Source organism: Aptenodytes patagonicus, chromosome 1, assembly GCF_965638725.1.
Source record: "Aptenodytes patagonicus chromosome 1, bAptPat1.pri.cur, whole genome shotgun sequence".
Classification (NCBI taxonomy): domain Eukaryota; kingdom Metazoa; phylum Chordata; class Aves; order Sphenisciformes; family Spheniscidae; genus Aptenodytes; species Aptenodytes patagonicus.
In genome coordinates this window covers 196075761-196101232 of record NC_134949.1, presented here as the reverse complement: position 1 = coordinate 196101232, position 25472 = coordinate 196075761, and the positions used below count along the sequence as shown (strand labels likewise).

General features: G+C 39.1%; 1 protein-coding gene across 3 annotated transcripts in view; it reads left to right on the top strand.

The window, feature by feature from the left end:
* Positions 1 to 25472, top strand: part of LOC143173659 (RCC1 and BTB domain-containing protein 2) — a 55087-nt gene that overhangs the window by 5239 nt on the left and 24376 nt on the right. For 2 of the 3 annotated variants that reach the window (XM_076363868.1, XM_076363869.1), the window contains exons 2-8: positions 3648 to 3711; positions 6609 to 6767; positions 7250 to 7400; positions 9501 to 9667; positions 10370 to 10528; positions 21989 to 22096; positions 24083 to 24225. In XM_076363868.1, coding sequence (XP_076219983.1) covers positions 3670 to 3711; positions 6609 to 6767; positions 7250 to 7400; positions 9501 to 9667; positions 10370 to 10528; positions 21989 to 22096; positions 24083 to 24225 — 929 coding nt within the window. In that variant the 5' untranslated portion in view covers positions 3648 to 3669. The remainder of the gene's footprint in view (positions 1 to 3647; positions 3712 to 6608; positions 6768 to 7249; positions 7401 to 9500; positions 9668 to 10369; positions 10529 to 21988; positions 22097 to 24082; positions 24226 to 25472) is intronic. The other variant, XM_076363872.1, reaches the window with a different exon arrangement.

Genomic DNA, 25472 nt, shown 5'->3' with positions numbered 1-25472 from the left:
GATGTCAGCAAGTCCCGTTTTTCTGTGACTTTTTCCTCCTAATCTTTCCTACGCCTGTGGTTAGAGTCCATGGGGAAGAAGCTCCAGACAGACCTTTGATTCAGTAGCTGAGGTTCATAAATGCTCAAATTAAGTGGGAGGAAATACTAAGTGGAGTTCTGAAAATTTTTGTTTGCTTGCCAAGTTCCTAGAGAGAGAATCTACAAGAATGTTTACATTCAAATGAGTCAGTGAACCTGTTTAAATATTTAGGATTAAATGGTCTTAGACTGCTAATAGAACTTGGCTGTATTTGTGTTCCTTAACTCAATCTTACCTGTACCACAGAAGCATATGTACCTTACCCAAAGACCTATCATGGTTGGAGTGGAACCAAGGTCAGAACTTTCAAATTCCAAGACCTAAACTCAGACTGCCAGAGTATGCTGTCCAGATTCTTAAATTGCACTTGGATTCCAGATAAGAGATTTGTGAAAGTTTAATATAAATATTTTTGTATTAAAATGCTGTGCACTTCCTCAAGAAATGGATGTTTACAACAATGAAATTTTCTCCTTTAGATCTGCACTTCAGAATTTTTTTTGAAACACAGCTAGTGGAAATGTATATAAAGTTTTAATACATGAGAAGTATTTCTTGCTTACATTTTTATTTTCTAAAGTAAGTATTGAATTTTTTTTTTTTAAATGTAGTGGGTAGCTATTTTAAAGTAAAGTTTCTTAGCAATTATATGCATATTATAAGATTTAGTCGATGAACAACCCCAATAACTTGTCTGAAATAGCTAAGGTATGTTTTTCTTCTGTACCTGAAGTACTCAGATATACAGTTTTTTATCTTTTAATTTTTGATGAAAATACTGTCTTTTCTTTGCTTCACTCTGTATATACAATGGTTCTTTTTCTGGAGGGAAAATTCCTACAAGTAGGCAAATATGAATCATCACTAGTTTTTTAAAGGTATACAGATAAGAATGATTCTTAAACGGGCTTAATAATTCTTAGGCAGGCTTAATAATATTTTTTTTGTCTTTATTTTCAGGATCCCAGGGTGAATAGGTACTCTTAAATCAATTACAGGTTTTTAGAAAGACATGTGGCAATCAGTATGTACTTTTATTAGAATACATTAATTTGAATAAAAGAATAAACTGGTGTAATTTGAGCCATCCCATGTACTCCTATAGGGCTGCTCAGAAATAAGGTGTCTGTGTTTGCCGAACAGCTTGAAGAATGGAGTTGCAGGGTAATTTTCTCTTAGTTATATGTAAGATAAAACAGTTATAACTTTTGACTTGTGAGGACATGGAAGTGATCTTTGTTCTTGAAAAGTTAGTGCAAACTGTCAGCATGTTTGTGGGACTTTGAAATAGTAGTGGGCTGGAGAACCTTTTGTTAGGTATCTGAAACGGTCCATCCTAACGTATCTTTCTTTATACTAACAAACTGCTTTTCAGGTCAAACTATGCTTTTGTCTAAACAGAAGCAATTGAATTGAAATATTAGAACTTGAAGAATCCTGAATATCAGTTATGTATCAAATGGCTTGAGGAAGGAAATACAGAATTCTGCATTTATTTAAATTAGAAAATTCATAGTTAATAGTTATTCTCTTGGGGAACATGTCAGGCCTGTGGGCTGAATGTAGGCTAAAGATGGCCAAGAAGTGGGTAACATATATCAGCATTGCTAGGGAGTGCTGGAAATTGATGCTGCAAAATACTGGATAGCCTTGATGTTCAGTGTCACAGTAGGACTACTCACATACTTGAAATTAAATGTTTCAGAATCGCAGTTCGGTAATATAGTCCTGCTCAGGCTGTGGTAGTGCCAAAGGCCTTAATTAGGTGAGTTGTTTCTAGTTTAAATAGAGATCATGTACACAAAATCAACGGGTTGCATTCTTGTTTGAACAAGTATGTTGAAAAAATAAGAAAATAACGAATCACTTAGCAGCAAGAGCTTAACAAGTTACCCTGTACCCATTAAGTTGCAAGGCTTGGTAAATGGCCATGTGTACTTATTCAGGGCTCTTCAGCTGCACATGCGTAACTGTCTCGTGCCGTTTAGTTCTTAGCTTCTGCTCCAGCATGGCATGGATACCCTATAAGTCCTGTATGATATCTGCCAGCCCCGTTTGGTGTCAGGGATCCCCAAGGTCATCTCAAATAGCAGTAGGTGTTAATGTGTGGGCAACTGAATCAGCCCTTTAGTCTTCCCTAGTTGAAAGGGAATATGACTTAGCTTCAAGTTATTTCAGCTTGGTTGTGTGTTTGAGCCTTAAGCTTACAGTCAACATGGAGAAGAAAGTAGCCGGACTTTCACACGAGCTGAATTTATCATTTAATGTCTCAAACTAAATGTATAAAATACACTGTGTGTATGTAGATTTGTGAGTTTTGTTAAAGCATAAGCTTAACAGTGTGCATATTCAGTATAGTTGAGCTGCAGCAATTGTTTGGTTTTTTATTTGTTTCAAGTAAATAAAAAGAATTTTTGTTTAGTCAGTAAATTAAATCATATTTGTTAAATCATTAGCATTTATAATATTTAAATCTCATTAATTTCATGTATTCTGTGTCCTTGGCCTAGGTCTTATGGCACGAAGTCTTACATAACAGACATGTTTAGTAGTAAGTTAGGTAGTTTTATAAAGCTACATTTGATAATTCTTTTGAAGTGTGGTATGCCTCTGAAGAGTAACTAAGTAAAATGGTAAATTCTTGTTTGTTGGATGTTGTTCTGCCTGTAGTCAGAATTTTACAGACATTTAATTTTCAGTGAGAAGTGAACAGATGTTTAGCATTGGCTGAACCAGCGTACCTCAAAGAAAATTATGTGTACAACTTTCTCACTTGTTGAGTAGAAGAAGCTTGCACAGCTTCAGAGCTGCTTACTCATTTTTGCAATTTTACTAAAAATGGAGTTGCATGGCTTTATGCTAATATTGGAAATAATTCATATGTTAATATGGAAATAGTAATTAATATGTTAATATGGAAATAATTCAAGGATAGTAGATTTGTGCCTATTTATTTGGGAAGAAACATCTGGTCTGAAAATCTGTTTCTATTGATGATGCATGTCATAGAAATTATACAAGTCATTTACAGGGCTGGCAGTATTTTCTGAAACAGAGTGAATATTTTAAGAATTCTCAGTAAACCTGAAAAGATCCAAATGTTTTTCTAACATTGGTTTTCAGAATGGAACTGGAATATTTGAAGACCTAAGCCAGAAATGGAAAGCTCCAACCAGTGTACTTTTTCTTTGCTGAAAGAAATGTCTTGAAAAATTACATCAGCAAGGTTCTAAATTTATTTTTGCTGCAATAAAAAGACATTGGAGTATTGTGTTTAATAAAACTTCTTCCTTTCCAATCACAGTATGATTAATTTTACTACTTGTTTTCAAAAAATGTTTTGTCCAAGAATTATTTGTTTAGGTAAGAATACAGAAGAGCAGAGTCTGTCTAACTGATCACTGTACAGTTGAATATAAAAACAAAATTGACTGAGCTTCATGTTTCTTGTTTTCTCACCCCACAGAAGCAAATAGTTCTGGCTTAATATTAAGTGTGTATACTTCCATAAAGTATTGCTGCAGCAATATGATATGGTGATTTTAACCACAGTTCTCTCTCTGCAGGGGGACACAAGCACAAATCCATATGGAGGATGAATCTCCTCCTTCTCAAGGAGTCAGTGTCAAGGTCAGAGTGTGAATTTGTGTTGAGAATTCCGTACTGCTCTACTCAAAAGGAAGAAGCTTGGTTCCATTTATCAGTAGCTTAGTACATGCTAGTAGCTTTCAAAATAAACAAAAAACCAAAACTATAGGTAGGAAAATGATCCTAGCGAAAGAAATGTTGCTTATGTGATCCACAAAATATTAGAAGAACAAGATATTCATTTTAACTAGGTTGAATTGCTCCTTTGGCTTACAAGGCTGGTTTAATTTAATATTAAGTTCTAAAGTTACATGTTCCAGCCTAATGTTTCAACAACATAAACTTGTTAGAATTAACTTTTGTAGCATAATTTGATGTAAAAACTTCCTCCCATTTTTCTCTTCTATTTGCTTTGAACGCTCTGCATGTAAAACTTAATGAAACATCATACCGATTTTGAGCTTAATGATGATGCCTTTTAAGGTGATCTGTATGACAAATAAAACTGAATAACCAGCTTTCAAACTGATTGCTGAGGTCAAATGAAGTGTAGAAGTTTTAGGAATTCTTGAGGCATAACTGGTACACCTTTGGGATAGGTAGCTGGACCATATGAAATCTCAAATTCTGGTAGACCAGAAAGACTCTGTCTTTCATGACTTTGTGCAACATAATGAGGGAACTGATCACTTATGGGACATAAATATTGGCAGGCTGATAGTTCAAGCTGGTTTTTGTATTTTTGGGACAAAATATAATGGAGAGGTGTGGGAGAGGAGAAAATCTTGAAAGGTGAGAGAATATCTCTTACTGAGTTGAATGTAATAATTCCAGAGACAGGATTTAGATTATGGGTATTTTTTAGTCTGATAAAGTTTGTTGTTATTTCTATTGTAAAAAAAAAACCAAAACCACCAGTATCATAAGTGTTTCCTAGGGTGCTTTTTATAATAGTGGATTTTTTTCCTTCAGTGTATTATTTTAGTGTTAAGAAATGCTACAGTTTGGGGGTTTTTAACCTGTTAATTATGAGGGTAAAACGTCAGTCCTTTGTAGAAGGAGGTTACAGAAAAAAACCTGTTCTATTTAAGATGAATGCGTTCTGACCCACTGTGCACTTGGAATTTAGAGCCCACATTTTAAAGAAACCAGTATGTTATTCCAGTAAGGGAATCTGTGCAATTGAAGGGCATCCTGACTGTCCTTTTGAACCTCAGGCTCCATCAGTCTTGAGCAAAAGTGGGATGTAGGTTTGTTGATGCAATTGGAAGACTAGTCTGTGATGCTTTCAGTATTCATTGTCATATTTTAAAGTGCCCAAAATCCTCCTTAGAATTAATGCTAACTTCTTGACATAAAACAAATTGTTCTGTGAACAGCAGATGAATGATCCAATTCCATACAGATGCATGTCCTTCATCCATTACAACCCTGCTATGTGTCATGGAGGACAGCATTTGCTAGGACTAGTGTGGACCTACTTGCTTGCTGACTTATTTCATGACATACATGTCTGATTGTCCAGCTGCCTACTGCCAAATGGATTGTGTCAGCAGAATCTTACTTCCCTTTCACTTGCAAATTTGGCTGAAATTGGTCAGTTATTTGGTGTGAGGAGATGGGGAAAGAACTAGTGTGATCAAACCCACAGCTTTTCTTTAGGGAAGATGGCCAACCCTCCTTTTCCTTCCTCAGAAGTATACTATAAAGAAATGTGTGATTAACTGCTATTTGTGTAAAGATTTTAATTCAGGATTAATTTAAGGATCATATCTTTAGTTTCAAACATTATCTAGGTTTCTGTGTACATTTTTTCATAGTAAGTGATACTAATCAAAAAAGCAATATCCTTATGACTGACATAACATGCTTCAGACTCCCAACTAGAATTTATTCGCATCTTTATTTCAGTCAGAGGTATGAAAAATTATATTCTATAGCAGATCATTTTGTAAGTCTGCTACTTGCTAGAAATAAACTAATGATGCATTCCTCACTGTTACGTGGTGAACTACATAATGCCTGTGATAGGCAAAATCTGTTCTTGCTTACCTTCTGATCTGGCAAGTAATGCTGCTTTTCTTTCATGTCCAGAGCCTGTTTTAATTTCAGTAAAGAAAATTTGGTGCATGCTGCATGCAAAATTTCCTACTAAATTTTGATACTGCAACATTTTTCTGATTCATGCTATACTAAAGCAGTAGAAATATTGCATGAGATTCAGACATTAGCTTGACTAGTTTTAATGTGAGGAGAGATATCTGTTTTTCTTTTCCTTTAACTATAAACTTGTCATTTGTCCTTTGCTAAGATGGAAAATGCTCAATTATCTTTTTTTCTTTTATTATATGTCTATTTATATAAATGCAAATATTTTTAGGAAGTCCCAAAGATTCAATAATTGTTGAAACACAGAAGTAAATTTCAGAAGTAAAGGAGAAAGTAAAAATTTTCTCAACTTTTCTCAAGTTTCCATTTTCAATGCATGAAAACAAATGTGTATATTTTTCAAAGATAAGTATATTCTTGGGCAGATTTTTTATGGTTTCTTCTTTTAACAGTAATTTTAGCACCAGAGGAAAAGACACAAATTATTTTCAAGTTTTGAATGTATACTTTACACTTTGTATTAGAATCCTCTACATTGAATTATATAAGTTAGCAGTTATGTTGTATGAATATAGTGAAAATACGATCTCACCATTTAACTTCTTATATGATACTTTTCTCCATGCATATAGATCCTTTCTTTCCGGATCACGATATAGTTTATTTGTTTATTTTAATGGCTTCCTTCCAAGTGTTGTTCTAGAATTAAAATACTGATTTGTGGTTGAGAAAGGAGATGGTGGTGTTTCTCTAAATTTATCCTTTTTTACTGTGCAAAGGTATACATTTCTCTTTGTCTAGGTATTTGATATCATTTTTTATAATATCAGGTCTTGGAGGCAACATTATTGTCAGCCCTGAAGATGCTGGATGTTGGGAAATGGCCAATTTTTTCTCTCTGTTCCCAAGAGGAGCTCAAATTAATTCGTCAAGCCTGTGTATTTGGCAGTGCTGGTAATGAAGTGTTGTATGCAACTGAAAATGACGAGGTAATTGTCCAACAGTGTGTATGAACATGACATATTTAGTCATTTATGTATCAAGTTATTCTGAAAGCCAGTACTATGATAGTATACCTAGAAAAAGTTGCATGCAAAAATGCCTGATCATTTGGATTGCTACTAAAACATTTTCAATTCAAATTAATGGCTTCCTACCACAATTAGAGGATAAAGAGAAGATGGAGTTAGACATTTCTTGGAGGTGCATGGTGACAGGGTGAGAGGCAATGGACACAAAGTGGAAGATGGAAGATACTGATTCAGTATTAGGAAAAAAAATGACGATGAGAGTGGTTAAATCCTGGAGAGGTTGTGAGATCTTTTCCTTGGAGGTGTTCGAGATTTGGCTGGACATGGCCTTGAGTCAACTGATCTATTTAGATCCTTGTTGATCAGGGGGTTGGACTAGTTGACCTTTGGAGGTCCTCCATTCCAACCTAAATTATGATTCTGTGATTCTTTTATAACAGGTTTTTGTGCTTGGCATGAACTGCAGCGGGTGTTTGGGAACAGGTGACATGCAGAGCACTATTGAACCAAGGAGGTTAGATTCTCTATGTGGCAAAAAGATAGCCTGTCTGAGTTATGGAAGTGGCCCTCATGTTGTACTTGCTACAGAAGGTAAAGTATGATCTGAATACTGCTTTTTCAGATACATCCACTTTAATTAGTCCAGCAGGTGTGAAAGTTCTGTGCTGGTAACGTAAGAGAGGAATTGGGATAGACATTCTGTGCTGTCAAGTCCAACGTATTTTCATTGGTGAACATGACATGTCAGCTAGCTCTGTTCATAGCTAGTTCTTTTCAAAAGTTTTTCAAGCTCTGCTTTGATCTTGTTACTACTTCTGGAAGTTTTTTTTTTTTTACTTTGCAGTGAAGTTTTGAACTTCTGATTGCTTTTGAAATGCATTAGTGGCTACATTATACCCATATGTTCTTGTGCCAACATTTAGCTAAAATGCATCTTTTGCCTCCTGTACCTACTTTTGGATATGCTTTAAAGACCAGTTACATTGCCTCTCAGACTTTTGTTTTCTGTTGTCTCATTGACACTCTATTATCCACATCATGCTAGTGGCCCTTCTGTTCATAATCAAGTACGTTATTCTTGAAGACAAATGACTAATATCATGTTCCCAGTGAGGTTCTGTTAGAGCCTGATTGATGATGTTAAAATTTGTCTCTCTTTCTCCATTAATGAGATGAAATCTTTTTGAGTGGTCTAGATTAGATGACTAAGGGTAGATGAGGGGAATTGTATTGTAAATGTGTGACTGTTCTTTATATTTAATTACATTCCACCACTTTCTCCAGTCTTCAGGGTAAACCATTCTGGATGCTTTTTATATATGTATTTGTATTCTTCTGAGCTTTGTTGCTGGCAGATCTCACTGACACACTCATACTCCATACACATGAACTGAAGTATTGCAAAAGAACAGGTCCAGCACTGATCCTTAATGATTTTTACTTATAATTTCATTTGCATGAATAACTTCCATTCAGCACAGCCTCTTTTAACCTACCTTTCAGACAGCCCTTACGTATTTCACAATTCTTGTGTTAATTACTATCATTTCCAGTTTATATTGTATGTTTCTCTGTGGCTGTTTCACCTGTTTACTGAAATTTGTATTCTCATGTTGGTGAAAGGAAGAGAAGGTTGTTTGCTTTTGACAGGTTAAAGTAATTAGATTTAACCTGTTATTGTAGAGAAATACTGGTTTAGTGTAGCACATTTTGCCTTTGTAGTTCTAAGGGAGCCCTTCTTAGGGGTAAGGAGTTTGGTGATATTTTTAGAAATCTGATGGAGTTGTATGTCAAACCTAGCTCTCCTGCAATAATGGTGTAATTTAGGTTTAGCAAATGATGATGATGATAGACCAGATTAATGTAGGACAGCTATTTTTCAAGTCCTGCACTACTGTAACTAGAGGACACTTGATTTAAAACAGATGAAAGAAAGTGAGTATGAAAGGGTGTTAGCTTCATGGATAATGGGCCAATATATGTACATTAAAGAGAATCAAAAGTACCTGGTAATATCTGTACTCTAGCGATTGTAAATGCTTGGGAACTGCAAAAAGTGACCAGGCTCATGTTTCCCTTAAAGAGCAGCTTTTTTCTATTGTCCACTGGAGACAGAATTTTGCACTAGGTGGACCATCAGTCTAAACCAGTCAGACATTTCTTGCATTCTTAATTTTACTAGCATGTTTCTCAAAATACAGGACATGAATAGTATGTTTAAATAATAAGTAAATAATAGTATGTTTATTAATAAGTAATAATGAGTTTTTCTTACAAGCATCTTCATGTATACTGTAAAGGAATGAAAGCTTGTTATTTGAATTTTCCAAAGTGGGAAACAGTGCCAAGGCATAGACAAGAAATTTTGATTGATTGTCAGTAACAAAGAAATTGAAATGGGGACTCCTGACTGTCATTTCATCCTTTTCTTTTCTGCATTGCACTATGTCCTTTCTTTTAGCTACGTGATTTCCTTTACCAAGATTATGGTGGTACTATCCTTTTGATCAACACTATGTGAAGGTAGCATTGGTATGTCCATAGGCTTAAGAGCCCCAAAGGGCATATATGTTTATACACACTTAAATATGTATATTGTTACTCAATTTGACTTTTCAGTTTGTAATTTTGTGTTGTGTACTCATTGGAAAAACAGAGACTTTAAACCAGCTTTTTACATTTTTATTATAGAAGGAGAAGTGTATACGTGGGGTCACAATGCTTATAGTCAGTTGGGCAATGGTACAACAAATCATGGTTTCATTCCCTGTCAAGTCTCTACTAACTTGGTGAACAAGAAAGTCATTGAAGTTGCCTGTGGCTCTCATCATTCTATGGTGTTAACATCTGATGGAGAGGTGAGAATAGCTGAAATAAATCTCTCTTTTCTCTTAATGAAATTCACTTATGTGAGAAACAGGAAAACATTCTGCACCTAGAGCATTAGACCTTTCTTCTTGCTATCCTCACAGTGCTGATGCAATGCAAATGTTTGATAAAAATGGAAAACCTGTTAGGGTCCAACTGCTTTGAAGTGCATGCAGAACATTGATTTTTGTACCATATCTGCTTGTAATAAGAAATTATAATTTCTTTCTAGAGGGCAGCCAGTTCCTTCCTATGCTATACTCTACTGTAAATGCTTAATGGTGTTAAAGCCGGTATTAATATAAATCATGTTCATGTAAGGAGTTCTACCCACCAAAGTAAAATGTTTTCTGTCATTTACTTTGAGGTGCCATTTGTGTCCAGTTAGCCATTCTACTTTGGGTTCTGAAAAACTAGCAGTGAATTCTTCCAGCATTAATGCAACTGTCATGTTGCCTCTTACCTTTGATTGGAGGAACGTAAAAGAATGGAATATGTAAATATTATGAGTGGCATATTTTTGATAGAAACAATTAAATTGTAAACCTATGTATCTGCCTAGATCTTTAAAAGAATACATCCACTTGAACTCAAAATGTAATTTTTTATGCATATAACTTTTTTCTCTCTTGAATATGTACTTTGAACTGTATGTTATATAGCCTTCTTTTATGACAATTTTCTTGCAACAGGTATACACGTGGGGTTATAATAACTCAGGCCAAGTTGGATCTGGTTCAACAGCTAATCAACCAATTCCTCGAAGAGTTACCAGCTGCCTACAAAATAAAATAGTAGTTAATATAGCTTGTGGACAGATGTGCTCTATGGCTGTGGTGGAAAATGGAGAGGTAAGAAACTTTAAGTGAATTTTCTGACTGAATTTTGTTTTATGTAATATCATGGGATGTAGATAATTTCAAACCTGTCAATAATGAGCTGCTACTCAGAAAACAAGTATACCTTTCCAGACTCCCTCAAATCCACTTGCTCATACTGCTTATAAAAACCTTTGTCATAAGTTGTCTTGCACATTCTGACATACGTAAGCACATCTTCCTATCCATGCTGATTATGGTTTCTTCTTTAGAAAGGAGGTGGAGTGAAACAGGGAAAATTGTTCCCTAATATTTTGTTTATGGCTTTTTGGTTTATGAGATTACTCATAAAATTTAGCAGCTATTACTTTGTATCAGCTATTGAAGTTGGCTTTGAATTGAAAGAATTCAAGTATCAAATGTCAAATTTACTTGAAAAAACAGTTCTGAAGTAAAAATAGCATTGTGAAGGTCAGGAGATTTTTACAAATTTTGGGATTAAATCAGGTTCCAGAGAGAAGTCCTGCAGTGATCAAAAGGGACTTCAGGGCACTGGGGCAACTGGTTGAAGGATCAGGAGCACAGGTAGTGTTTTCCTCAATCCCTACAGTGGCAGGGAAGAATACTGAAAGGAACAGGAAAACACACCTGATCAACACGTGGCTCAGGGGCTGGTGCCATCGGAGGAATTTTGGCTTTTTTGATCATGGGGAGGTTTACACGGCACCGGGCCTGCTGGCGGCAGATGGAGTCCAGCTGTCTCACAGGGGGAAAAGGATCATTGCTCGTTTGGGCCCTCATTGAGAGGGCTTTAAACTAGGTTTGAAGGGGGAAGGGGATAAAACCAGGCTCACTAGAGATGAGCCTAGGGGTGGCATGCCGATGCCGAGGGCGAAATCGATAGCCCAGCTCAAGTGCATCTACACCAAGGCACGCAGCATGGGTGGCAAACAGGAGGAGCTGGAAGCCATTGTGCAGCGGGAGAGATATGACTTAGTCGCCATCACAGAAACATGGTGGAGTGACTCTCATGATTGGAGTGCTGCAATGGATGGCTATAAACTCTTCAGAAGGGACAGGTGAGGAAGGAGAGGCGGTGGGGTGGCCCTGTATGTTAGGGAGTGTTTCGATTGTATAGAGCTCAACGATTGTGATGATGATACGGTTGAGTGTTTATGGGTAAGGATGAGGGGGAAGGCCAACAAGGCAGATATCCTGCTGGGAGTCTGTTATAGACCACCCAACCAGGATGAAGGGGCGGATGAAGTGTTCTACAAGTGGCTGGCAGAAGTCTCTCAATCGCTAGCCCTTGTTCTCATGGGGGACTTCAGCTTCCCGGACGTCTGCTGGAAATACAACACGGCAGAGAGGAAACAGTCTAGGAGGTTCCTGGAGTGTGTGGAAGACAACTTCCTGACCCAGCTGGTAAGCGAGCCTACCAGGGGAGGTGCCTCTCTTGACCTGCTGTTTACAGAGAAGGACTGGTGGGAGATGTGGTGGTCGGAGGCTGCCTTGGGCTTAGCGACCATGAAATGATAGAATTCTCGCTTCTTGGTGAAGTAAGGAGGCGGGGCAGCAAAACCGCAACCATGGACTTCCGGAGGGCGGACTTTGGCCTGTTCAGGACGTTGGTCGAGAGAGTCCCTTGGGAGACAGTCCTGAAGGGCAAAGAGGTCCAGGAAGGCTGGACAATCTTCAAGAAGGAAGTCTTAATGGAGCAGGAGCAGGCTGTCCCCATGTGCTGTAAGAAGAACGGGCGGGGAAGACGACTGGCCTGGCTGAACGGGGAGCTCTTGCTGGGACTCAGGAAAAAAAGGAGAGTTTACCGCTTGTGGAAGAAGGGGCAGACAACTCAAGAAGAGTACAGGGATCTCGTTAGGTCGTGCAGAGAGGAAATGAGAAAGGCAAAAGCCCAGCTAGAACGCAATCTGGCTGCTGTTGTTAAAGACAACAAAAAAAGTTTTTACAAATATATTAATGACAAGAAGAGAGCCAAGGAGAATCTCCATCCTTTATTGGATGCAGGGGGGAACATTGTCACTGAGGATGAGGAAAAGGCTGAGGTACTCAATGCCTTCTTTGCCTCAGTCTTTAACAGGCAGACCAGTTATCCTCAGGGTACTTGGCCCCCTGAGCTGGAAGACGGGGACGGCGAGCAGGATGAACCCCCCGTAATCCAAGAGGAAGCAGTCAATGACCTGCTACAGCACCTGGATGCTCACAAGTCTATGGGGCCGGATGGGATCCACCCGAGAGTGCTGAGGGAGCTGGCGGAGGAGCTCGCCAAGCCACTCTCCATCATTTATCAGCAGTCCTGGTTAACGGGGGAGGTCCCGGATGACTGGAGGCTTGCCAATGTGACGCCCATCTACAAGAAGGGCCGGAAGGAGGATCCAGGGAACTACAGGCCTGTCAGCCTGACCTCGGTGCCGGGGAAGGTTATGGAGCGGTTCATCTCGAGGGTGCTCACAAGGCATGAGCGGGACAACCAGGGGATCAGGCCCAGCCAGCACGGGTTCATGAGAGGCCGGTCCTGCTTGACCAACCTGATCTCCTTCTGTGACCAGGTGACCCGCCTAGTGGATGAGGGAAAGGCTGTGGATGTGGTCTACCTGGACTTCAGTAAGGCCTTTGACACCGTCTCCCACAGCATTCTCTTAGAGAAGCTGGCGGCTCACGGCTTAGACAGGTGTACTCTGTGCTGGGTCAAAAACAGGCTGGACGGCCGGGCCCAGAGAGTTGTGGTGAATGGAGTTACATCCAGTTGGCGGCCGGTCATGAGCGGTGTTCCCCAGGGCTCAGTACTGGGGCCGGTCTTGTTCAATATCTTTATCAATGATCTGGATGAGGGGATCGAGTGCACCCTCAGTCAGTTTGCAGATGACACCAAGTTGGGCGGGAGTGTTGATCTGCTCGAGGGTAGGAAGGCTCTGCAGAGGGACCTGGACAGGCTCGATCGATGGGCTGAGGACAACTGTATGAGGTTCAACAAGGCTAAGTGCCGGGTCTTGCACTTGGGTCACAACAACCCCATGCAACACTACAGGCTTGGGGAAGAGTGGCTGGAAGGCTGCCTGTTGGAAAAGGACCTGGGGGTGTTGGTCAACAGCCGGCTGAACATGAGCCGGCAGTGTGCCCAGGCGGCCAAGAAGGCCAATGGCATCCTGGCTTGTATGAGAAATAGTGTGGCCAGCAGGAGTAGGGAAGTGATCGTGCCCCTGTACTCGGCCCTGGTGAGGCCGCACCTCAAATGCTGTGTTCAGTTTTGGGCCCCTCACTACAAGAAGGACATTGAGGTGCTGGAGTGTGTCCAGAGAAGGGCAACGAGGCTGGTGAGGGGTCTGGAGAACAAGTCTTATGAGGAGGGGCTGAGGGAACTGGGGTTGTTTAGCCTGAAGAAAAGGAGGCTGAGGGGAGACCTCATCGCGCTCTACAACTCCCTGAAAGGAGGTTGTAGCGAGGTGGGTGTCGGTCTCTTCTCCCAAGTAACAAGCGATAGGACGAGAGGAAATGGCCTCAAGTTGCACCAGGGGAGGTTTAGATTGGATATGAGGAAAAATTTCTTCACCAAAAGGGTTGCCAAGCATTGGAACAGGCTGCCCAGGGAAGTGGTGGAATTACCATCCCTGGACGTATTTAAAAGACATGTAGATGTGGTGGACTTGGCAGTGCTAGGTTAATGGTTGGACTTGATGATCTTAAAAGTCTTTTTCAACCTAAACGATTCTATGATTCTATGATTCTAAGTACCTGTATTGCTGTACCGACTACCAATGCTCTTTCCTAATGTGGTCCCCTAATGCATGCATGTTCTCTGCCACTGACTGTAGTGTTCACGAGTCACTATCTCCTTTTTGTTTGTCGATTATTTTTGACACTTCAGAATGCATTCAACTTCTATGCATGCATACTGAATGCATTGTAATCTGCAAAATCTGTTTTATGTTTTGTTGGCTCAGTCACTTTGGTTCTTCCAAGATAAAATTGAGCATATTTTTTGCTAGGAAGATATCTCTTATCTTCGAAAGAGATATCCATAATGATTTGTGTAGAGTATGGGATGGAAGGCAATGAATTTTTGGGTCACTGGGCTCAATAAGGACTATATGTGGTGCCCGATAGTTTTGTTTTCTCTTTATATAGGATAAAATGATCACTTAATAACACAAAGCAACTTATTGTCTGTTACCATGTTCCCTTCCCAGTTTTCTGTTTTCCTGAACACAGTTCAGGGGGAAAAAACTTGCTGGATCTCAGATGCATGTGTAAATATAATATACCTGATAATTTCAGTCAAGTAGATAGTGGTAGCAAGACCCAATGGAAGTTGAAGCTATTCGTTTTCAGACTGGCAGTAAAGGAAGGAGTAATTGTCCCCTAAAACAAGTTTCATCTTGGCCTGTGAGCTGTTTATTGATTCTTCAGTGCACATTTTAACACAGTATTGGATACTTTTCTAAAAGTTATGCTCTATTTAACTGAAGGAAGTGCTGTGTACTGTGTTAGGCTGAAGGTCACACTTAGAATCAGTGGAACAGACGGTGTATTTGACCCATTGAAACAAAGTGCAGTTTAATACAGTGAAGTCCTTAAATCTAGAAGCAATGGATGTAGATCTACAAGCAGAGAAACTGTGTTCTGGAACATTTAGCTAAAGGATTGAGGTCAGTGAACAATAACTGAAAGTGTAATGCCAGAGGATGTAGAAGTGAAAAAGGCTAATGTCATTCCTATGTATAAAGAGAGGAATCAACAGTAGTTAAAAGGTAATTTGCCTCCAGTAATTAGTATTTTAAGCCAACTAGTGGCACACTGCATATGATGCTACTATACATTTTGATAGAGAAGTTGAAAATGGGATAGGCTGCATGAAGATGATCAATGGTTTGAAAATAAGAGATACTCAGAGATTATTTGTTTAGTTTGTTTAAAACATTTTAAAGGTGATTACAGTTTGGAGGTTCCTCACAATGAGAAAATACTAGGTACAGAGTGGCATTTTAATTTAATGGAAAAAGCCATAACAAGAAGCAATGGAGAGAAATTAAAGCCACAGGAATTCAAATCAGAAATGGAGCACAGATTTCTGACAGTGAAAGTGAAAAGTGGTATTCATTTTTTATGCCTTCAAGTAAAAACCTGATCCAGTTATTTCTGCCTTTCCTTACATGCCAGTTGTTGTACACCTGTCTCATTTTCTTCCTTTCATTTAAGCTGTCTCCAGTTTGTTTTTCTTCTTTCCTAAATGTAATGCCAAATTTAGAACTCAACAGCACTGAATGGAAGGGAATATGTGCCTCTCTCGTCTTAAAAACACTCTTGTGAGTATGTACCAGGATTGTATTTTCCTTCTTTTTCTACTAGCAATGTATTGTTGGCCTCTGCAGTTTAAGCTTCAAATCTCTTTCTTAATTTACTTTTCATTTGAATTTTTTCATTCCCCCTTGGTCTTCAGAATAACTTGATTGAAATTGACCTGATTTTCTTTTCCGATTAATTGATGTTTATTTTACTTTAATTTGGCAGGATTATTTTGTACACTGTAAAAATATAATTAGACATTAAATGAGAATGAAGCAGGAATTCCTCCATGTGGGAGGCTACAGATTCATCCCAGGTGCTTTCGGAGATCGTGCTCTTCTGTGACTACAAAACTAGAAGCAGCACAGAGCATGGCCATGTTCTTCTCCAGGACCACAAAGAAGGGCTTAGCCCATGTAGTTCAGGCAGGGAGAGATTTTGCATCCGAACACTTGGCTTATAGTACTCTGTCTGCTACACCTTGGTATAATCATCATACCACAAGGAGAAGGATGGAGGGATTACTACTAAGGACCAGAGGAAGCCAAAGAGGAAACAGAGAGCAGAGCAGTTTTTTTTAGAGACCCAGTTGGTAAAAGTGGAGATATTTGGAGGTAGTAATATTTTTTTTCAAAATCATTTAATAAAATTATTGTCTGTAACATCTAAATGGTAGCTCTGTATTTTCTGAAGCATCATCTCTTCTCACAGGCAAACTGTCCTCCCACAGTAGCATCCAGAGCTACTGCCCCTGTCATCTTGAACTCATGGTAATCTGATGCTCAAAATCAGCTACAGAATTCTGGTCAGAGCACGTCAAAACATACTGTCTTGAATGCTGCCCCTGCCATCCCTCCAGCTCCATCAAATATAGTTACAAGCAGACTGAACTCACATTAATTAACAGATCTCCCTGAAGTATTTGAACCATTGGGAAGGGTTTCTGTACTTCCTAGATGGCAAGAAAGCTTTGGACTGACATAATAATTTTGGGGTTTGCTACAAAAACATGGACTTTTGTAGTTCTCATTCAGTAGTTACAACTTCTGTACTTGAGCCCAACTACTGCACTGCTGGGCAGAGGTGGCAGAGGTACAGACTTAGTTTGCTAAACTTGGTTGCAAAATAAAGGTGCTGAGTAAACCTTTTGTTGTGTTGTGTTGTTTCTTAGAAAGTCTGTCAGCAGGAAGGAAGTGAGAAAGATAGGAGTCCATTCAGGTCAAAATAAAAACAGCTTCTGACCTCAGTAGCAGGGTTCCCATTACCTGTGTGGTGGGTTTGCGGGATGACATTTCAGTTATGAACATCAGGGGAAACTGCTGTTGCCTGCAGAGTTAATAGACAGCACAAGAAGCCCATTTTAACCTTTGTGGAAGCAAAATAATATAAGTGGAAGGCAACTGTAGGCTGATAAGTTCTGTCAACAGGTGCGAGATGAGAGGAACTTTAAGAGATTTAGAGCTGGGTTTATATAAAGTTGTTAGAACTGAAGCAGACAGAGCAAGTTAAAGAAGGGGGAAGTTTCCAAGAAGCAGATAATTAACAGGAGTTGTCTTCTTCTGTTGGACAAAGGTCCAAAAAAGCAATGAAACATTTTAGTGTGCTTTGAGGTTGGTTGGTTACATTCCCGGCAGTAAAAAGAATCTTAGCAGATAAAGGCTGAGAAGCCTCAGTTACGCTGGTGGATCCATGAGTTTTCAAACTCTGGTTCAAAGTCTGGTTTTGTGTTCTGACCACGTCCCTGCTTCAATTCAAGGGAAGACCTGGGCATGAAGTACCTTATAGTCACTATGGATCAATACATCAAGTCATTTTGCTGTAATGAAATGGTTTACTGTGGTTAAGTAGCTTTATCTTGACTGTTTTGCCTTTTAATATGTTTTTTATTCTCAAGTTGACCAAGATCCAAGCAATCCTTAAAACTAATTATATTATCTTAGTGCTGCCCTGTTCCCTGCTACTTGCCTTGTTAATCTATGCTTTATTAATAGCCTACTACCATAAACTAAAATAAAATTAGCAAAAATATTAATAGTGTAAAGTTAGCAGTGCTAGCCTTTCTTCAGTTATTTTTGTTTCTAACCTTCTAACTGACAGATATATATGGTTTGACAGCTACACCAGTCAAATACAGAGGAGAGGAGATATTTCTGTAGCTTCTGATAATATGTAGGACATTTCACATCAGAATGTCTTTCATTACAGACACTCATAGCTCTGAATCTTACTCAATTAACAGAAGGGCAAAATTCATTGCCATATGTGGTGACAACTTTTTTCATAGTAGTTAGCAATGGTTCTCTATCCAAATAGATGTATTTAATAAACCTCTGTAAAGCCTGTCTGGGTCCAGTTCTTTCCAATATTTTCATTAATGACCTGGATGATACTCATTACATTTTTGGTTGAATGGTTTGGCTGGGAAGGACTGGCAGTGCACTGGAAGACAGAACAGTTTTAGCTAGTACGGTAGCATCGTGTCATTGCAAAACAGGTAAACTTCATATTAGGGTGCTTAAAAGGAGTATCTTAAGATAGAAAAGAAACGTTGCCCTTTTCTTGGTACTGAGAGACTTTCAACAGAATATTGTTTCCAGTTATGGGAGCTGCAGAAAGTTGTGGAACAGTGGTGGAAAGTTGTGTTTCAAGAAAATTGTAAAGCAACTGAGTAGTTCAAGGAAATTTAAACTCAGTAAATAATTAAAACAGACCTGGGGAAGGACTGAAGGAATAGGGCTTCTTAGAGTGAAGGACTGAGGGAAAGAACATTCTGAAGAATGTAAAATGCTATTGCAAAGAGGAAGGGGATTTTTTTTCCCCCCTGCATGATCAGGAGAAAAATTGAAGTAAAGGAGATTCAGCTTTGGCAATAGGGAAAACTGCTCTCACAGTAATAATAAGGAAGTTGGGAGTAGATTGCCTGCTCACATTGCAGCTTCCATCATTAGAGATTGTATATCAGAAATAAAATAACTTTTGTCGATCCTAATTCAGGTAATGGAAGTTGATCAGACGACCTGTTGTCCTGGTTTCAGCTGGGATAGAGTTAATTTTCTTCCTTGTAGCTGGTACAGTGCTGTGTTTTGGATTTAGTATGAGAATAATGCTGATAACACACTGATGTTTTAGTTGTTGCTAAGTAGTGCTTACACTAGTCAAGGACTTTTCAGCTTCTCATGCCCTGCCAGCGAGAAGCTGGGAGGGGGCACAGCCAGGACAGCTGACCCAAACTGGCCAAAGGGATATTCCATACCATATGACATCATGCTCAGTATATAAACTGGGGGGAGTTGGTGGGGCGGTGACTGCTGCTTGGGAACTGGCTGGGCATCAGTCGGTGGGTGGTAAGCAATAGCATTGTGCATTACTTATTTTGTATATTCTTTTATCATTATTATTATTTTTATTTTCCCTTCCTTTTCTGTCCTATTCAACTGTCTTTATCTCAACCCGCAAATTTTACTTTTTTTTTTCTTTCCAATTCTCTCCCCCATCCCACTGGTGAGGGGGGAGTGAGTGAACGGCTGTGTGGTGTTTAGCTGTCTGCTGGGTTAAATCGCAACAGTCCTTTTGGTGCCCAACGTGGCACATGAAGGGTTGAGATAACGACAGATCTGACCAGAACGTGTTAAGGCAAATTTGTTATAAGCATTCACCATATTGGTTTAATAGTTGCTGGTCACAATGTTGATTAATTTACTCTCAAAGTTGTCACGCTTGCTCTCAAAGTTGTGTTATGTAGCACCTTACTTGCTGTATATGTTCCCTGTTGTGCTGTCTATCACCTCTGGGAGCTGGATCAAGGATATCATTTTGCTGCACTGTGTAACACTACTGGTTTATGATGTGATAAAATTTTTGGTGGTGAGACTAATTTTTGTATTTGTACTTTTGTATGTGTACTCGGCATTGCTGTCATCTCCGTACCTCGGGAGCCACATTTTGGAAACTCTTAATAATTACACCTTTTACCTTTTCTCCTCAGGGAACCAATCTATGGGGGAGATGGGGGGGGACACTTTCCCCTGCTCCTTCCCCTTCCCTTTCTCCTCCAGGCTAGTTACAACAGCTCTTGAGAATTTTGAATATCCTTGGGATGTTCAAACCAGCATGGTCCTATTGCTATGTCTCCTGAATGTGGTTCAGGTCTTGTTTAAGATTAAACAATTATTTAAGAATACCATTCAGAGATCAACCCTGTTGACAGGCACTGTGGCTAGTCAAACCCCAGCGACAGGCACCACAACTACTCCAGCCCGAGTGACAGGCACTGCAGCTACTCAAACCCTGATGACAGGCACTGCAGCTGAACCAGATCAATCAATGGGCCGAGGACAACTGTATGAGATTCAACAAGGCCAAGTGCCGGGTCCTGCACTTTGGCCACAACAACCCCATGCAGCGCTACAGGCTTGGGGAAGAGTAGCTGGAAAGCTGCCTGTCGGAAAAGGACCTGGGGGTGCTGGTTGACAGCCGGCTGAACATGAGCCGGCAGTGTGCCCAGGCGGCCAAGAAGGCCAATGGCATCCTGGCCTGTATCAGAAATAGTGTGGCCAGCAGGAGTAGGGAAGTGATCGTGCCCCTGTACTCGGCACTGGTGAGGCCGCACCTCGAATACTGTGTTCAGTTTTGGGCCCCTCACTACAAGAAGGACATTAAGGTGTTAGAGCATGTCCAGAGAAGGGCAATGAGGCTGGTGAGGGGTCTGGAGAACAAGTCTTATGAGGAGCGGCTGAGGGAACTGGGACTGTTTAGCCTGGAGAAAAGGAGGCTGAGGGGAGACCTCATCGCGCTCTACAACTCCCTGAAAGGAGGTTGTAGGGAGGTGGGTGTCGGTCTCTTCTCCCAAGTAACAAGCGATAGGACGAGAGGAAATGGCCTCAAGTTGTGGCAGGGGAGGTTTAGATTGGACGTGAGGAAAAATTTCTTTACTGGAAGAGTGGTTAAACATTGGAACAGGCTGCCCAGGGAAGTGGTTGAGTCACCATCCCTGGCAGTATTTAAAAGACGAGTAGATGAGGCACTTAGGGACATGGTTTAGTGGGCATGGTGGTGTTGGGTCAACGGTCGGACTCGATGATCTTAGAGGTCTTTTCCAACCTTAATGATTCTATATTGAATCTATATATGTATACTTAGCATTTCATACTAGCTTCATTTTCTCTATGTAAAAAAAATTAAGTTTGTATCACTGTTTTACTGATTTTTAAAGCCGGTATTACATTCTAGCAAAAATGAAAGTGCTGATTAATACATTATCCCACTGCTGTCTTTAGCATTCATAGAAAAATAAATTATTGTCTATACTAGAGTCTTAAGTATCAAGAATGTGAGAATAATCACTGAACGCTATTTTATTTTTCAGTGCTCATATATGCACACTTCATCTCAAGAGAAAACAGAAAATAAAAGTACATTGCACATATTTGTTCTACTGAAGTACCCCTTGAATCCCTCTCATATTTTTTATCCTCATTGCAAAGACACAAAGAAGTTGTAGTGTTCTTGTTGTTTTAGTTCATATGAACTGAAGATTTTGGGCAGCCTACATCCTCTCTAGCTCCATCGCTCCAAGCGTTTCAGTTTAGACCTAAGTAGGTATTGACTCTTCGCAGTAGAATGCACATCACTGAAATTATCAGAGCTCAGTGTTTTCCCTTTTTCTTATGTTCTGCATAAAGCTGTTAACAGCCTACTCAAATTATTGTGCATAGCTTCCAGTTTATACTTGTTTTAGTGTGTTTTCTTTTCTGTTAGAGGATTTTTGAATGAGAAATTAGCTCATTGAAAAAGGGAAGTATTCATGCTGAATTTGCTCTGTGCTGGGAAACAGCCATATGAATCGCTTATTTTCTATTATTCGTATTAAAATATTGTAGTCTTACAAAATCTAACTCTTAAAGAGCAACATGAATATGGAGGTTTAGAATTTTAGTTGAGCATGCTGTTGGTATTTTAAACAGAAGCAGCATCCAAAATTTCTGGTACAGAAAAACATATACTTGTGTGTGTATGTATATTTATGTATATATGTGTGTGTGTTTGTGTGTATCTACATAGAAAGTACAGATCCTGTGGTGTGGGGACAGGAAATATTGAAGAAAATTATTATTGTAACTCTGAAGAAGCTATGTTGCTTTCAAAAGAAGTAGATAGTAGCAAACAGTTAAAATCCCTGTCTTTGTTTTTAAGGTCTATGTCTGGGGTTACAATGGTAACGGCCAGCTTGGACTGGGCAGCAGCGGCAATCAGCCAACACCATGCCGAATAGCAGCTTTGCAAGGCATTCGTGTACAGCGGGTATGTGTGTGATGCTCCATGTCAAACCCTTTATGAACAACTGAAAATATGCTAAGGCATATTCTACATTTATCTCTTTGTTTAAAGTGCCATTTATCAGAATAAAAACATGTATCTTAAAATGGACCTCTGTCAATCAGGGAGAAACTGACCCTGTGGAGTTCAGTGGGAATTTTGCCATTGATTTCAGTGAGGTCAGGTTTGTACTTAAAGAGGACTAGGGCATTAGAAATGTTTGGTCTTTTTTTCCTGTGAAACTTAATAAAAAAAAATTCCTGTTATTTTAGTAAATAAGAAAGTCTTCTTAGGCTACCCCATTCTTCATTAACCCCTGTCTTCTTTTCTGGGGCAATGCTGCAGTTTAGCATTTTGTCTTTCTGCAGACTGAATATCACTTTTAGAATTGCAGTCCAGTCACAGGGGTGTTTGGAGTCTGAACAAATAGTCTCCAACTGCTTTTGGTCAACAGTTGGTATGATTCCATGGTTGGCCTTGATCTTGGGTGGTTATTACACTTTACCAAATAACTGGGCTGCCATCAGTGTAACTAGCAAACTGATAACTTCCTTTGACTGATAAGAAATATTTTAAGTAACTGCAGAACTGATACTGAAAGCTTTTAATTGATTTATCCAAAATAGAGGATACTGTCAGGAAAATGGCACATTCTGTTAGAAAACAGAATTGTTTTTGTAACCCAGTGAAAATTTACAAGAGTGTTTTGCACTTTGGATCCTATTTATTACATTTACTCTGGGAAGTTACAGATTTTTTAAAGCTTTTAAAATAAACTCATTTAATTACATAGTTTTACATTCAGTTCCTAGGATGTAGACAGTAGCTTTGCTGGTAACAATTGCTGTTGGAGAATAATGTAATAAGTAAATATTTTTTTCCCCTGTATTTGTTCTCCTGTTTAGAGGGTATGAGTGCTCCAGTAAGTTTGACTTAGATCCTATTTCCATCCACTTCATTTGCTTGATATCGATTAATACCAAGTTGTAGACCTCCAATCAGTAAATAACTTAAGGATTTATTTCATTTAAAGCACATCACATGCTTCACGGATGTCAGTGATCTACATGTACTATGGTATATCTGTTTTGCAGATTATATAAAGATACCTGAGCTAGTTTTGAACAAGGTTAAGTTGGTAATTGATAGCCATCTAGCTATAATAGGTTACATTAACTCATGCAGAGCAAGACTGTTGCTGGTAATTTTGCCACTGTGTATCTGTATGTGGGGCGTGTGCTGCATATATAGATTGTAAAGTGGATATTCAAGCAACCGTATGCAGGGTACCTGAGGAGGCAGCTCAGCAGGACCAAGTGGGTTTTCCACAAGAGGGTATGAGCTGACACAGTTGTGTGCTGCCACCAAGTTGGAGGGTTTCATCTCTTCACTCTCTTTCCTGGCTGGCTGCTCCTGTTGCTTACCTTGTGTGGGCACTGGTGGTCCTCAGGCACAGCTGTGGAGAGTTTCTTTCCAGAGGTGTAAGTTACCTTGGCAGAGGGTCCGGTGAGCTCTAGAACTGGCATAGGGAGGGGGCAGTTTTTTGTGGCTGGCAGCTGGGGAGGAGAGGAGCAGACAGGGAGACCTCGCCTGTTTTTACAGTGGTAAGCTGTTCATGTTAGAGCAGTTGCCCATAGAGCAAGGTCAGTGCAAGACAATCTGCCTTTTTCTGCATTTTTTCTGCATACTGTTTATATTTGTCATATAGCTTTCCTTCTTTCTCAATTTCTAGCTATTCTTTTGTTGTACTCTTGAGATTATCTGGCAGGGTTCCTCACTGACACATTTTTTCCTCAAAGTCACCTCATCTACTTTGCTTCCCTTTTTAATAAACTTATGTGTATTTGTAATTTCTGTAATTTTTACACTGGTATGGAATCAATAACATTAACATATAGCATAATATGTATCTGTCTGTATTAACTTACTGTTACATAAAAATGAGATTTTTCTTTTTATTATTCCTTATAGGTTGCCTGTGGCTATGCACATACGTTAGTGCTAACAGATGAAGGTCAGATTTATGCCTGGGGAGCCAATTCATATGGCCAGTTAGGTACTGGGAATAAAAGTAACCAGTCTTACCCTACAACAGTTATTGTGGATAAGGACAGGTAATACTTGTAATCTAGCAGTCAGACATTAGTTGGCGTACTCTCAGAAGAGCTACAGAAAATTATGGCATTTTTAATCTGTTTTTTGGAAGAAATAGTCTATAATTTTTTGCAATGGTTCTTCTGCTAAATGTGAACAGAATTTTCACTGAAAGTGCTTGAATCTGCCCCATAACCATCCTTGTGAAAGAGAAACTGAATGTTCTGAGTAGCCCGAATGTGCTATTTTCTGCTTTGGCTCACACTTCATAGGCCTTAATTGCGGTTTCTCTTCAGTGGTGTAGTTGCATTGTTTGAAGTCAATGATAAAAGCTTTATTGTCTCTGAATATAAATTGTATTTTAATATGCTACTTTTGACAAGAAGTACACACAGAAAAAGTGAAGAGTGGACATCTGCAATTTGTGTTATTCCTGCTATTAAATCCAGCTTATAACCCAGGAGAGAGAAAGGGAGGAATTCTTTCTTGGTATTGTTGCCTGAAAATTAAGCTTAGATTTTTATAAGTTAAATATTTTCCTGTAAGTCCTTGGTGGGTAGTGGGGCAGTTATTTCTATTGCTAATGTAAAGCCATGTATATATGCAGCCAGAAATTTGAATCTATTCCTTACTACTGAGGTCTTGATTTTGGCCTCCTATTGTGAAAAATAAGAAAAGTGAGACGTCCCTCTTAAACTTGTGTCTGTTTACATTATTGTAAGGAAGAGGCAACTCCTCCCTGGTGATGAGATCTGTCCTGTTTTTGAACATTGCTATTTCTTTATGTGTGTTTGTGCTTTTGCTTAAAATGTAACTGAATTTTTTCCAGACACTTTGGCTGCAGTTAAAATATTACCACATTTTAACAAACATTTTAATGTTGTATGCTGCCTTTCCCTTTTGTTGGCCAGAATATGCATTCCTGGTGTCAGTGAGAATATTACCTCACTAGAGCCTGCAAGATTTGTATGTAGAACTTTAAACAAGTTGTTTCCCAGCTATTTTCCCCAGGCAGCTGGGAAAACAAGTAAACAAGCAGTAGTTCAGACTGCAAAACAGTGGATTGTGTAATGTTGTACACAGTGAGAGTTTTGAAATCCTAAATCAACTTTAGGATTAGTGAGATAGCCTAACATAGCTAAAATCAAAGCTTAGAAACAGCTTTTAGTGCTGTTTGGTTCTAATTTTTAATTTTCAAAATGAAAGTCCATTAAATGTAAGTAATAATAATTGTATGAGTAATGACACTTCATTATTTTAATTAAAA